Source organism: Mus caroli, unplaced genomic scaffold (assembly GCF_978045245.1).
Source record: "Mus caroli unplaced genomic scaffold, Mus_caroli_1 scaffold_11, whole genome shotgun sequence".
Lineage (NCBI taxonomy): Eukaryota > Metazoa > Chordata > Mammalia > Rodentia > Muridae > Mus > Mus caroli.
In genome coordinates this window covers 113484161-113498201 of record NW_028227266.1, presented here as the reverse complement: position 1 = coordinate 113498201, position 14041 = coordinate 113484161, and the positions used below count along the sequence as shown (strand labels likewise).

General features: G+C 51.8%; 1 protein-coding gene across 1 annotated transcript in view; it reads left to right on the top strand.

Annotated features, from left to right (window-relative positions):
- The first annotated feature begins 2260 nt into the window (after positions 1-2260).
- Trim71 (tripartite motif containing 71) overlaps positions 2261-14041 on the top strand; it is a 52834-nt gene continuing 41053 nt past the window's right edge. The window contains exon 1 of the mRNA XM_021173355.2: positions 2261-3204. Within this exon, the coding sequence (XP_021029014.1) occupies positions 2392-3204 (813 nt within the window). The 5' untranslated portion in view covers positions 2261-2391. The remainder of the gene's footprint in view (positions 3205-14041) is intronic.

Below are 14041 nucleotides of genomic sequence, written 5' to 3'. Positions count from 1 at the left end.
AAAAGGCAGTATCTAGAATTGCATCCTATCCGTATCATTACGATCCAGGAATGGTCACTCAGATTGGAAGCTACATTCTCTTCTAGGCTTTCATAGTCATACACACACACACATAGACACACACACACATATGTCTATGTGGGGGTATTTGCACATGAAGCCAGAAGTTCAGAGCCACCCAAAGCGGGGTTCTGAGAACTGAACTCTCCTCTTGACGGACTACAGAGCTAACCTTTCCACTTCTTTCATCACTTTCTTGAGAGGTTTCATGTAGCCCAGATCTTGAACGTGTGAGGGTCCAGCATGTATCGTCTTTTTCCTTTCACAGTATAATCTACAGAGTGAAATTTTATACACAGCTTGATGGCATTTGTTTATGTATTTTACTCGCGCGTTAATTTGACAGAGGGTCTCACAGTTTAGTTCTGCCCTGCCTCTTGCCTGCTGAATTATAATGGGTACACCACCACACCCATCTTAAGTAGCATTAAAAAAAAAAAGTTCTGAGAGCAGCCTTTCCAAGTCTTTCTTCTGAGAGCCGTAAAGTTCCACCCTCAGAAACGCCTGGGGCACCACCCAGATGGCCGCTGGGCCGTCAGTGGGTCGCCTTCTCTTAACAGCTGCCTGGGCTCCCATTAAAACTGAGAGCAACCAGCCCCTTGGACGGCCAGAATTCAGAGTCGTTTAGTTCCATGCATCCAACTGCACAACTGTGCGATGCTTCGAGGTCGGTCTCAGCTGTGTAGAGTCCTAGAGAAATGTAAAGGGAAAGGAAGAGAAAAAAAAAGGGGGTGATGGTGGTGTTGGGGGGGGGACCTAGCTCTCCGGGGTAGTGGCCATCAGCTTCCAAGAGGCAAGGATTCAGAATGAAGTCTTTTTTTTCTTTCTTTCTTTCTTTTTTTTAAATAAACGGAAGAGTCGCTCTGCCTTCCTCGCCCAGGAGGTTCCAAAGGTCGCCACACTGAGGCCTGGGGGCGATCGTCTCCCCCGCGGCCGGAGCGGGGGAGGAGGGTGGTGGGAGGAGGGGAGGCGTACACAAAAGCGGGCCGGGCCAAGAGGGCTAATGTTTCCTGTTTGCCTGGAACCCCCTCCCCGGCCTCCCCTCCCCCACCCCTCCCAGCACTCGGGCGGAAGTGAGTTTGCTCCTTTGGAGATTAAAAGGATTCCGAATTCCGATCAGTCCCAATAACCCGCGTTCTGAGAGGCGGCAAAGCGGAGAAAGAAGGGGGACACGCGCACGCACACAGCCCCCGGTTCTGGGGAGTCGTGCAAAATAAAACCCAAAGCAACCCAGGACACCAGGGCATCGGGAGAGCCTGAGCCCGGTAGGCGCAGCGCAGCCGGGGCCACCCGCATCCCCGCTCGGCGAATCGTTCCTAGGAGGATGACGCAGGCGGGAGCCGCGGGCGGCGTTGGCCACGCGGCTCCCGAAGTGGCCGCGCGGGTCCCTCGCGTACTCCTCTGATTCCAGCAAGCCCGGGAGGGAGACTCGGTTCCCGAGGCTCCGGGATTGAAGGGGGGACCCAAGCGAGGGTGAAATGGCCCGATGACAAAGGAAATGTGATCCCCCTTCGCTGCCCAGGTTTCGGAGAGGACGGCCGTGAGGAGGAGGGGCGCGCGGCGCGCGCGGAACGCGGATAGCATTGCACGACGGCCCCGCGCGGAGCGGGCGGCCCGTACATCCAATATCTTCCCGCCGATGAATAATTCAGGGCGGCCCGCGGGGACCTGCGGCCCCGCGCCGCGGAGCGCCTGAGGCCGGAGAAGGGTCGGAGCGCGCGCTAGAGAGCGAGCCAGGAGGCCGGAGGACACGCGGGCGCCGGGCCGCGTGGGGCGCGCGCGCGTGTGAGCGCACAGAGACCGCGGCCCGGCAGGGCTGCGCACTGGCGCGGAGCGTGTGGGGCGCGCGTGCGTACTTGGCACGCGTGCTTCCGCGGGCCGGGGGCCCCGCACGAGGCGCAGCTGCGCGCCCGAGCGGACCGCGCCGCGGGGGAGGTTGCGCCTCGGCCGCCACGCAGGAGCTCCTGCCGCCGCGTCATGCGGTGGGGCGGCCGGCGGCGCGCGCGGGGACTTGGACTGCTGCGACTCCCGGACGTTTTCCCCTCCCTCCAGGAGGCTCAATTCATTTAGCCGGAGGGCAAGAAGAAAAAAAAAAAAAGCAACACAAGCAAGACTCGTTGGGACCAAATTGGTTTGCGCCGCGGGGACCGGATTCCACGGCGGACTTTGAGACTTGTGCGGGCGCTCGCTTGCGGCGGAGTAGCAGTGCAAACCCGCCCTGCCGAGGTGGCCCAGGGTCGCCTCCACCGCGTCCTCGATGCGCTCTGCTGAGTGAGCCGCGCGCCTTCCTCCTCCTCGCCGCGCGCCCTCTGCCCTCCAGCCCGCCTGCAAATGGCTTCGTTCCCGGAGACCGACTTCCAGATCTGCCTGCTGTGCAAGGAGATGTGCGGCTCGCCCGCGCCGCTCTCCTCCAACTCGTCCGCCTCGTCGTCGTCCTCGCAGACTTCCACGTCGTCGGCGGGCGGCGGCGGCCCCGGGGCGGCGGCGCGGCGTCTTCACGTCTTGCCCTGCCTGCACGCCTTCTGCCGGTCGTGCCTTGAGGCGCACCGGCTGCCCGCTCCCGGAGGCGCGGGCCCCGCCGAGGCGCTGAAGCTGCGCTGCCCCGTGTGTGACCAGAAGGTGGTCCTGGCCGAGGCGGCGGGCATGGACGCGCTGCCATCGTCCGCCTTCCTGCTCAGCAACCTGCTGGACGCCGTGGTGGCCACCGCCGAAGAGCCGCCGCCCAAGAACGGGCGCGCGGGCGGCGGCCCCGGGGGCGCGGGCGGCCACAGCAACCACCGGCACCACGCGCACCACCCGGCCCAGCGCGCCGCCGCTCCCGCGCCGCAGCCGCCGCCCGGCCCGGCCGCCTCCCCCGGGTCGCTGCTGATGCGCCGGCCGCACGGCTGCAGCTCCTGCGACGAGGGCAACGCCGCCTCGTCGCGCTGCCTCGACTGCCAGGAACACCTGTGCGACAACTGTGTCCGCGCGCACCAGCGCGTCCGCCTCACCAAGGACCATTACATCGAGCGCGGCCCTCCGGGGCCTGCGGCCGCCTCCGCGGCGCAGCAGCTGGGGCTCGGGCCGCCCTTCGCAGGCGCGCCCTTCTCCATTCTGTCGGTGTTCCCGGAGCGCCTCGGCTTCTGCCAGCACCACGACGACGAGGTGAGTGCGTGTGGGGCGCGGGCGAGGGCAAAGGGACTTTTTATTTTATTTTATTTTACTTTTTTTTTTTTTTTTGGTCGACTTGTATTATCGCCTCTCCCGAACCCCCAAGTTCCTCGGAGAACCAGGACTTGAGGATTGTTTCCTTCTCTGCATGTCTGAGGAGTCCCAAAACACGAGATTCCCCCCTTTTTTGTTTCATTTGTTTAATTTTAGTGGTGAGGTTCGAACCCAGAGCTTATGCTACCCAACTCTACGCTTGGATTTCCCTTTTTTTTTTTTTTTTTGCCCCATTTATTTGTACACGTGTGTGTAGGTCAGAGGATCATTTTCAGGAGTCGCCTCTCCTCACCAAGTGGGACCCGGGGACCCAAGTCAGGTCTTTCAGGTTTTACGGCAAGTGCCTCTTAAACAATAAGTCATCTCTCTAGCCAAACTTCATTTATTATCATTTTTTTCCCTGTGTGATAAAATGTACAGTGGGCTTATCTTGTTAGGCACGAGTTGTGTGGAGATGAGTATGTTTGTGGAGTCGTGGACTTCTTTTGTGTGGGCCCGCCAGAGGCCGCCCAACGTGCTGAGAGGGCTCTTGGGAGGGGAAGGGATGGTTGCACCGCGGGGTGGCTTCCCGCGTGCGTGGTTGGCCAGGCGACTTGATTTTTGTTGTCATTCGCACAGGTTGGCATTTACCGCGTTGTCTGCCAGGATGTTGGTAAGGGGCCTTGCCTATGTCATTTTACTAACCAAGGGACCCCGTATTAAGTCCTTATTTTTAATTCTACAGTTGTCTTACGCACTATGTAAAAGCATGTTCTGGTCGGTGAGTACCCACGTGCAGTGACCATGTGACCTCCTTGGTGGCCCTTGAGAGAGAGAGAGAAGCCAGATTGGGACCACCGCAGTTGGGTCTCTGGTCCCATCTCCCGTCCCGCGCGGACCGGGTAGCCACCCTGCATCCTCAGGCGCTCTACTTGCCTTGGAAAAACTCGGAGCCTCCCGCAGCTCGGACTGGGGCGTACAGTATCTGAGGGCTGCACTGCCGCCCTCGGACCTGACTACCCCTTTAGGCAATATTTTTATTTTGGTTTTGGCCCCCCTTCTTCTGTTCCCGAGAACCCCACTGGAAGCTGAGAGCAGAGGCTAGGCGGGACCCCTCTTATCCTTGATGGGTTAGGTAACCTGGTCTCAATCTGCATGTGTATCTGAGACCCTGTTCGATTTGCGGAGGTATTCCTGGCGTTAGGAGGGCAGCAGGGGACAAACACAATCCCGCGTGACTAAGTTAAGCGTGGGATTGAGACCACCGCCGCAGCAGGGTACGCGGTCTAACGTTATTGGGGAGGAGGGCGGAGTTATCCTCTGACGGCCTTAAATTGACTGAGGTTGGGGGAAAAATTAATTGTAATGCTAAGAGTAAACTTTTTAAAGTTTTATTTTGAAGTGAAGTCAGTGACACACTTGGGTTTTCAGCCCAGGGTTGACTCCCGTTTTCTCACATTTGTGGTTGGATGTTTCTGGTATGTTCTTTCATTACTTTTAGAAAATCCCCTGAGCAGGAAGATGGAGCCGGTTCACTTCATCCTACTCTTAGGATCAAATTCGAGGACCAGGCAGGGAAGGGCTCCTTGAAACGGGATTGTTTTCCCTCCATTGGGGGAGAGGAAGTGCAGCAGTGTCACCTTTTTTGTTAATTTTTATTCACAGATACTCCAGTCGGCTGTAGGTGTTTGGTAAGGCTGATTTGAGGAAGGCTAACTCCCTGCGTGTGTATTTTGAGACTGGGTCTTGTCTAGGCTGGCTTGGATCTGTGTAGCCCAGGCTAGTTGGTCTCAGATCCAGTCATCTCCTCCCTTAACTTCCCAAATGCTGACATTATGGATGTGAGCTACCATGACAGGCTTTACCTCACAACAACACAAAACATTTTGTAGTAAGCAGACAAAATGAATCTCCCGATGGCTTCTTTGTATGAATGCTTTCTTTCCTCCATGCCTCCTATCACCTGCCCTCTTGCTCAGTTTTCATTCCGTTTTCCTGTCATAAATACATACCTACCACGTTGGGGGTCTGAGACCATGTCAGCTTTGGTAGTATTCCTTTACAGCTTCGAGGAGGTGGTCCTCCGTCTACACCTTTGAAGCCCCCCCTTATCCCTACAGTACACCTTGAGGGAAAGCCAGGGTTTTCCCTCCTTGGAGGATGGACGCCCCCTTTCCACTCCTTTCTCTGCAGATGACAGTTTCATTATTTGCCATGTCTGGTTTATTCACTGTAAATTATTGGAGCATTTGAACAGCGTGGGAGAGGCTCTTTCTAACCCGGGCCTGACCCAGATGTCTTTAAAGTCCCTCTCCCGTGCGTGTGCAGTTAAGATTGGGGTCTGTTGAAGGGGGAACCTCAGGTTTGCTGAGTCAGTTTTCTCAGCTTTTCATTAAAGCTAGAAGCTTGGAAGTTGCTAGACTCTTGAAGATGACAGAAAGGTACTTTGGATAAAAAGACCCACAAGCCTCCTTCTCCCTCTGATGGAACTGGGAAAGAGTACCTGAGGCTCCCAGGGAGGGGGGTGATGGATAGGTGGACTGCTGTCTTCACTTTTGGAGGGGGTGATAGATGGACCCCTGTCTTAACTGTTCTTGGTACACAGGACTTCTCCTTTGAGCTCCACTGTGCCATCCTGTGTTTAAAATATGTGACCATGTTAAGTTAATCCTCTTAACAGGGCGAGGAGATTTGGGGTGTCTCTTCCTTTTGGGGGACTGATGGTAGTGATGTGGCTGGAGTACCTTGCTTGTCAGGCAACATCTTGGGAGAAAAACAGTTTCCCCGGGAAACTGTATCCATCAAGCCCCCCGATTTGGAAACTGAAGCAAGATGTCTGAATGTTCAGTTGGTTTAAGTAAAAATTACAAGGACTTTAAAACTTTGGAGGAGCCTGACAGTCCGTGCAATCCCAGGGTGAGTCAGGAACGTGGCTATGATTCTGAGGCAAGCCTGGTCTACAAAGTGAGATCTTATTTCAAAAAAACTTAAAAAACATATTTTTTTTAAAGGAGGGTTTTGGGTTCCTGTCAAAGGGCGACTGCTTGCTTGGGCTTTTGAGTAGTTTTGCACCTAGAGAGCCAGTTAGTCCTGAGAGGCACTGTGTACCCTCAAGAAGAGGCAGAGGCACTGTGTACCCTCAAGAAGAGGCAGAGGCACTGTGTACCCTCAAGAAGAGGCAGAGGCACTGTGTACCCTCAAGAAGAGGCAGAGGCAAGTTTTCTGATCCCAGGGACAGGTACTCCATGCCACATATGAAAAGCTCAAGGTTTCTGAGATTTGTCTGTTTTTCTGAGGTGTGTCACTGAGCTGGCTGCTACTATAGCCTACCAAGGACTCTTTCATCCCTCTCTCAGTGGCTACCCAGGATGTGAGAGCCCTTGGCTACTTTGGAAGCCTCATTGGGAAGGAAATCTGTGTGAGTGTCCCAGGGCTTGGTAAAAATGGCAGGACTCTTGGGGACCTGCAGGACAGGTAGGTGATGATGTATGGCTGTAGGGGAGGCCTGCCTGGGATTTGATGGAAAAGAATCTTGAAATTTTGGTTGGAAGGTGGGGGTGAAGGTCCTGATAGAGGGAGGGGTTCAACCAGCCTGAAGCTGGGTTCTAGAAAGATCTAGAATTCAAAACCGACTTTTAACTCAGAATATGGAGTCCTGTTGGGACCGCCTTTCTCCCAGAATCCTGATCTGGCTGGCTCAGGCCTCCCATCACGTTGAACAAGATAATTTTCTGCCTAAAACAATTACCGGTAAAGTCAGTTGTCTTGAGTTTCTGTCTCTGATCTTACGGTGAGCATCGTCATGTCTGTATTCTGTATCGATACTGGTTTGTTTTGCCTTCTAAGGATTTAAGCTGCTTTGGGTTTGCAGGGACACTCAGTCTCTCTTATGTCTCTGGTTTTAAAACTGTACAATTTTGTTTCTCATACGTGAAGGGTCGGAGTAGTTCTTTCTTGATACCCCTCTCCCCCCACTTTGTTTTTAAGTCAGGATCTTCCTCCATAGACCACACTGGTCTTCCCTTGTCCTGATTCTCCTGCTTCAGCAGGCCAAAGGGTGCTAAAGTTACAGGAATGCCAGCTGGTGCTAAGAGATGAGACCCTTTTCACAACCTAACTGACCAAAAAACCCACAACTCTCTATTCTACCATTTTTGGAGATAGTATTTATGGAGTTTCTACAAAAAAAAAAAAAAAAAGGGGGGATTGAAATAGGAATCTCATTGATGGGAGAGAGATGGAGGTCCCAGGTCACACACAGTGCTTATATCTCATCTGTGGGCCACAAAACTAAACTTTGAGTTCCTGTGATTACAGAGGCTGCTGCCTGTTAAACTTTGTCCATTGTTACCTGGGAGAGTCATTGAAGTGCATAAAGCAGGCTTTCCTTAGCGCGGATAGTTTGACCAGTCCATGCCTGCTGATAAGGCTGCCCTCCGACACAGGAAAAGGCCATAAACTGGAATAAACTGGGGCCCTGGTGTCTTCCTGGTGTGGGGACCCCTCTGAAATGTATGCTTCTGAAATCATTTCAAGGAGGGGAGGAAAATCTGCAAACTGCATAGATTTGTTGGTTGTTTATAAAATTTGGTTTTCAGTGTTTGGATTTATGGACTTTTGGATATCAGTGAAGATATTTTAGGAGGGAAGAGGAAACGTACAGGCTTCGCATTCCTTTATCAGGAACGTTTTTCTAAGTTGTAGCTGAACTAGAGGAATCTTGAAGGTGTTTGGAGACTGAGATTGCTCACCCTAACACCTGGTGTTCCCTTTGTTTTAGTCAGATAAATGCTACTTTTTAGGAGAGAGTCCCAGCCCTCCATTCAGTAGTCTTGCTGTTTGTTAAAAACACTCCCTTAAAATGGCTGCAAGTTTCTCCTGAATGTCTGAGCCACTTTCTGAGCCTAGCCTTTTGTCTTTTAAAACAACTTGGTTGTGAGTCTGTCCTTGAGGGAGTGGCTAATGTGGGGTTTCTTTTAAGTTTGCCTGGGTGGAAGGTGTGTCGTTTTAATTTATTCTAGATTCTGATCTGTTCTTCCCCATCTTTAGTTTTGCTCTGGTAGCCTCGGGACTGGCTTCATGGCTTCAAACTCGGTTTTCCTGCCTCAGCCTCCCCAGTGGTGAGAGAGGGCACGAAGGTCTCACTGGGCCCCCTTGCTAGAGCTATGCAGTTTAATCCCTGCTGGCGGCTCAGTCACGTGGTTGGCTTGCCCTCGCAGTTTCTCCATCCAGTTCCAAACATAGGTCAAGGTTTATTGGAGCTGGGTTCATTCTTAGCAAACTGTGGTGGGAGATCATCGAGCTGAATTTCACCTTCCACCTATATAACACAAAGATGGCCATGCCCCAAAGGCTGTTTTGGAAGACAGCAAGAGATAGGATAGGATCTAGGATCAAGAGTTACAGTTGCAGCCGGGCATGATGTTTGAGGCCAGCCTGGTCTACAAAGTGAGTTCCAGGACAGCCAGGGCTACACAGAGAAACCTTGTCTCGAAAAAAAAAAAAAAAAAACCAAACCAAAAAACAAACCAAAAAAGAGTTACAGTTGCCAGCGAGGCAGCCTGATGAAAACCCTCCACAGCCTTTGTGATTGGCTCCCTCCGCTTTCAGTTCTTCCATCATCCCGCCCACTTGACCTGCTTGCTTCATAGTAAACTTTTTGTGTATCCGTGGTCACTGTGAGTGTGTTTTAAATCACCTTCTACTTTCATCTTTGAGACCCAGGTCTCTCAGGGACCCTGGCTCGGCAGAAGTCCTGCCTGGAAGCCAGGTCCTCAGGAATGACTAGAAGCAAGTTGCCACCTACCAGCAGTCTCCCAAACCCCTTTGTTTGCCTTGAAACCAAACTGATCGACTGGCTCTCGGATTAGGGGGGCTGTAGACAAGGTGCTATTTTATTTGCATCTGAAAGTGACTTAGCTTCCCTTCCTGGGGTCAAACTTGGAGACACCACTTGTTCACCAGTGGCTTCTTTAGGGAGCTTGAGCTTAGCTCTCCTCCATCCGAGCCTACGGAGTATTTTGGGAGATCTATATTGGGTTGCTTAAGCTACGAGTGTGTTTTTTTCTTAAAGTAGATTTCTCCAGATTAGTTTTAATTGATGGTCAGATCAGCCCGACCTATTGGAGTTGCCTCTCCCAGCAGTGATGTTCTCAGCTTAAATTTTCATACGGACCTCCAAACCTTGCCAACCCAGATGGCTGTGGAGGAGGTGGCCCTTGAATGGGGTTCTGTCTTCAATGGGTTCATTCTGTTAATCTGAGTAGGTGTTGTTTATTTATTTATTTATTTGTGGTTTTGCTTCTTTTGAGATAGGGTCTCACTACTAGCTCTTTGGCTGGTTTGAAGCTCAGATCCTCTTGGAATGGAAGGTGTGCCCTACCAGGCTCAGGTCCTATAATCTTTTTTAATTTAATTAGTTTTATGTGTGAGTATTTTGCCTGTTTGTATGTCTGTCTACCACAACATGTTCCTGATGTTGGAGGAGGTTAGAGGAAGATGTCCACCTGGGACCAGAGTTACAGGGGGCTGTGAGCTACCACGGGGTGCTGAGAGGGGTCCCCTGAGAAAGCTGAACACTCTCCAGCGCCTCCTGTTGACTTTTTTTTTTTTTGGTTTTTTCGAGACAGGGTTTCTCTGTGTAGTCCTGGCTGTCCTGGCACTCACTTTGTAGACCAGGCTGGCCTCGAACTCAGAAATCCGCCTGCCTCTGCCTCCCGAGTGCTGGGATTAAAGGCGTGAGCCACCACGCCCGGCTTCCTGTTGACTTTTGATTGCAGTTCCTTTATCTGTAAGCATTTTCTTGGGACAGCATGTGTCCGTGGTAACAGATTGAAGGAAATGGACTGAGGACAGGGCCTTGTGGCTTTGCCTCCCTGTGTGTGTCTTGAATTTTGAAGCATGACTTGGTGAGAAGCTCTGAGATGGGGCAGTGGTGACTTAAACCTTTAATCCCAGCCCTCCCGGTGGCAGAAGCAGGCAAATCTCTCAAGTTCAAGAACAGCCTGGTCAACAGGACAACCAGGGCTACACAAAGAAACTGCCATCTTGGGAAGCCCCCTCCCCACCCCCCCACCCCCGGTATCTCACCCATTGCCAGCTAGTAAATTAGGGGATGTTTGATTAGCTGCCTTCTAGCCATAACCATTTGCAGAGTTGGAAAAAAAAAAGTTTCTGTGGCCAGTTGGCTCATCCCTTAAGTTCTATGCCTGGCACACACTCCTGCAGCACGAGACTAGCTGAGTTCTGTGGGTAGCTACATTGATGTGTTTGTACACATAGTTAAACATTAGTTTTTCATCCGGGGTGGTGGCTCATGGACCAGCCAGCTCTCCTGCAGTCCCATTTAGTCTGGAGGGGCAGGGCAGCAGGGGCTAGGCTATCCTGCCGCCCAGAATGCAAACTGCACCCTGATTCTGTACAAGTAAACCCCGTTTGTTCTGTCTTTTCCTTTGGAACCTAAGGCCTCCTGCAAGCCACAGAGCACCTCTCCGTTGAGCTGTGCCGCCTGCCAGCTGAGGCACAGCAGTGCATACAACCTGTTGGGCATTTTAACACCTGCAGTTTGATTCTGTGCCCTCTGGGATCCATGCCAGAGGGAGGGAGGGAGGGAGGGTGTTGATTTAGCATCCATCCTTGGCTGCTAGCCAGTGTCTTTCCCAATGTGTGCATAAGCGTGGGGTAATAGAGTCAGGTATAGTAGAGATAAATAATGCATCATTTTGTGTGTGTGCATAATGTGTGGTGCACAGTGGAGGTCAGAGGTCACCTTTGCGAATGGAGTTCGTTCCCTCCCCTCGGCTTGAGACAGGGTCTCGCTGTGTAGTCCTTGCTGGCCTGGAACTTGATGTGTAGAACAGGCTGGTCTCAGAGATCTCCCTCCCTCAGCCTTCAGGGTGCTGGGGTTCCAGATGGGCTGGGCTGGTTTCCTCTGCCTTTATTGGGGGTTAGGCCTACTTACTCAGCCTTTTCATTGATTTAAGAAGCCCAGTCATTGCGCTGGCATTGTGGGTATGGTCCTTGCCTCCTGGGGCCTGTTTGTGCTCCTTGTAAAACAGTTTTTTGTAGTTAGTTGTACCTGTAGCTGAGGCAGGGGGATTGAAATTTCCCAGGCTGTCCCTAGGTTACAGAGCTTGTAAGACTTGCTTTTGGGGCAGAAGTTTCTGGTTGATGACCAAAGTGATACTCTGAAGGGCTTTGGGTGGCTTCTTAGTCACAGAGCCTGTGGGCTGGAGATTCCGGAAAGGGGGCAGGGTGGGAGGTCTCAGCCTTCTCAGTGTGGCTGCTTTACCTGTGGTCTGTTGTGTGAAGTCCTAGTGCTAAGGATCATGGTAGCACCAGACCGGTCAGCTGCATAGCAGGTGAGGGGCTGAAAGCCTTGGAGAATGGGGGAGGGGGGTTAGATGTTGGACCTGACTCCACCTACTGTGGGTGGAGTCTAGCAAGTGTGTTGGGAGGGGGAGCGTCACTCCCTTTTTTAACCTCTTAGGAGGATATGAAGTTCCCCTTCCTGGAGCCTGGTGGGCTCTTTTGAGTGGATCAGCTAGGAGCCAGAGAGCTTTGGTTAGACCTGAGACTGGGCTTGGTGGCTTATGTTTGTAATTCCAGTACTTGTGAGGCAGAGGCAGGAGAATTGCCCTAAATTCAAGGCTACATAGGAAGTCCCTGACTAGACAGGATCAGTCAGATGGCCAAATTGGTCAAGTCTGTGTCCACCAAGCCAGAAGACGCGAGTTCGGGTTCCAGGATCCCACATGGCAAAAGGAGAAAACGTGACTCCCTGCTGGCTGTCATCTGCCATGCTTGTCAGGCCTTGGGTTCAAATAAAGCAAACAATGGTGAGCAGCTTCCAACCCAGGTAGAAGGGCGTGGGGTCCTGTGGGGCGAGGCTGCTCAGTTAGTGCTAAATGGTAAATCTGTTGATCAGGGCAAGCAGAGGTTTTTTTTTTTTTTTTTTTTTTTGCTTTGTTTTTGTTTTGTTTTTTTTAATTTATTTATTATATGTAAGTACACTGTCGCTGTCTTCTGGAGTGCCACCACTGGTTGCTGGGATTTGAACTCAGGACCTTTGGAAAAGCAGTCCGTGCTCTCAGTCACTGAGCCATCTTTCCAGCTTGGAAGCAGAGTTTTTAATGATTATTTCCTTGGTCTTTTGAGACAGGGTTTCTCTGTAGCCCAGGCTGTCCCAGCACACTCACTCAGGCCAGGACCTTGCTGGGGACTCCCTCTCAGGCTCAGCAAGTGGCCGTGAGCCTTTCTGATTGTTGTGTTTGTTTTTCTTGCCTGATTGAAGGAAGGCTGAAACACAAAAGTGCCCAGGTTTGCTGGTGCTATGTGGGTGGCTGCCCTGGGAAGACAGCACAGAATGCGTCCGGTCCAGGTGGAATTTGCCATTGCCTGTGGTCACAGACTTGGGGTGGGAAGGAAGGCGCAGTGCTGGTTGCAAGAAGGCAGCCAGATTTGGCACCTCCGTCCCTTCCTCCGTCGCTAGCCTCTCTTGGCATCTGCTCTCTAGAGAAATGATGACTAATGGCTGCCTGGGGATTCCCTGCTTGGATGGTTTCCTTCATAGATTTTTAGCATTATTTGGCAACACCTGCTCTTTGTAAATATAAAAATGGCGCTAGTTTCCCAGGTGTGGTGGCTCAGGCCTTTGCTTGGGAGGCAGGGGTAGGTAGATCTCATCTGGTCTACACAGTAATTTCCAGGGCAGCCCGAGCTACACATCGAGACCCTGTCAAAAGCAAACTAGCCTGCCAGATCTTTGGGGTGATCCCTGAGAGTCTTTGATCGCAGTTGGTTTCCTCCCTGTGAAGTGGGGAGGACTTAGTGGGGTCAATTTTTCAGGCTTTTTTTAAAAAAAAAATTAAAGATACTTACTGTTATTTTTAAAGTTTATGGGTATTTTGCTTTCATGTAGTGTTTGCAGCACATGTGTGCTTGCATGTATGTTTGCAGTGCATACATGACTGGTGCCCACAGAAATCAGAAGAGGACTGGGGTCCCCCACGGTAGTGAGCTGCCACCTGGTGCTGGGAATCAGTCTGAAAGAAAAGCTTGTCCTTTAACCTCTTGTCATTTGTTTCAGCCCCTTGTTTTATGTATGAGTGTGTCTGTAGTGCAGTACAGTGTCTGTACTCATGCAGAGGCCCAGCGAAGGCACAGGAGCCTGGATCAGGCTCTAAGCTGCCTGCCATTAGCACTACATGTTCTTCTTTGGTTTGGTTTTTCGTTTGTCGAGACAGGGTTTCTCTGTGGATCATCAGCCCTGGTAGTCCTGGAACTTGTAGACCAGGCCAGCTTCACAGAGATCTGCCTGCCTCTGCCTCCCGAGTGCTGGGATTAAAGGTGTTCACCCTCTGCCTGCTTTTAGTGTTTCTATTGCAGTGATAAACACCATGACCAAAACCAGTTTGGAAAGGAAAGGGTTTATTTCCACGCGTGCGTGAGTGTGCACACAGTACATGTAACCATCTCTCCAGCCCCCAGTGTGCTGAGGTGAAACTGCCTTTCGAGTATGGGTTTTGTGGTTGTTTTTTGTTTTGTTTTGTTTTTTTTTGGTTTTCCGAGACAGGGTTTCTCTGGATAGCCCTGGCTGTCCTAGAACTCTCTGTAGACCAGGCTAGCTTGTTTTTGTTTTGAGACAAGGCTTTCCTTTAGTCCAGCTGGTCTATGTGATGTAACCCAGGGTAGCCTCATCCTTAACCAGAGCTGTCCTGTTTCAGCCTCCTGGGCTGGGACTACAGGCAGGAGTCATTACACTGGTGTGTCTACTCTATTTTAATGTATTTATTGCTGT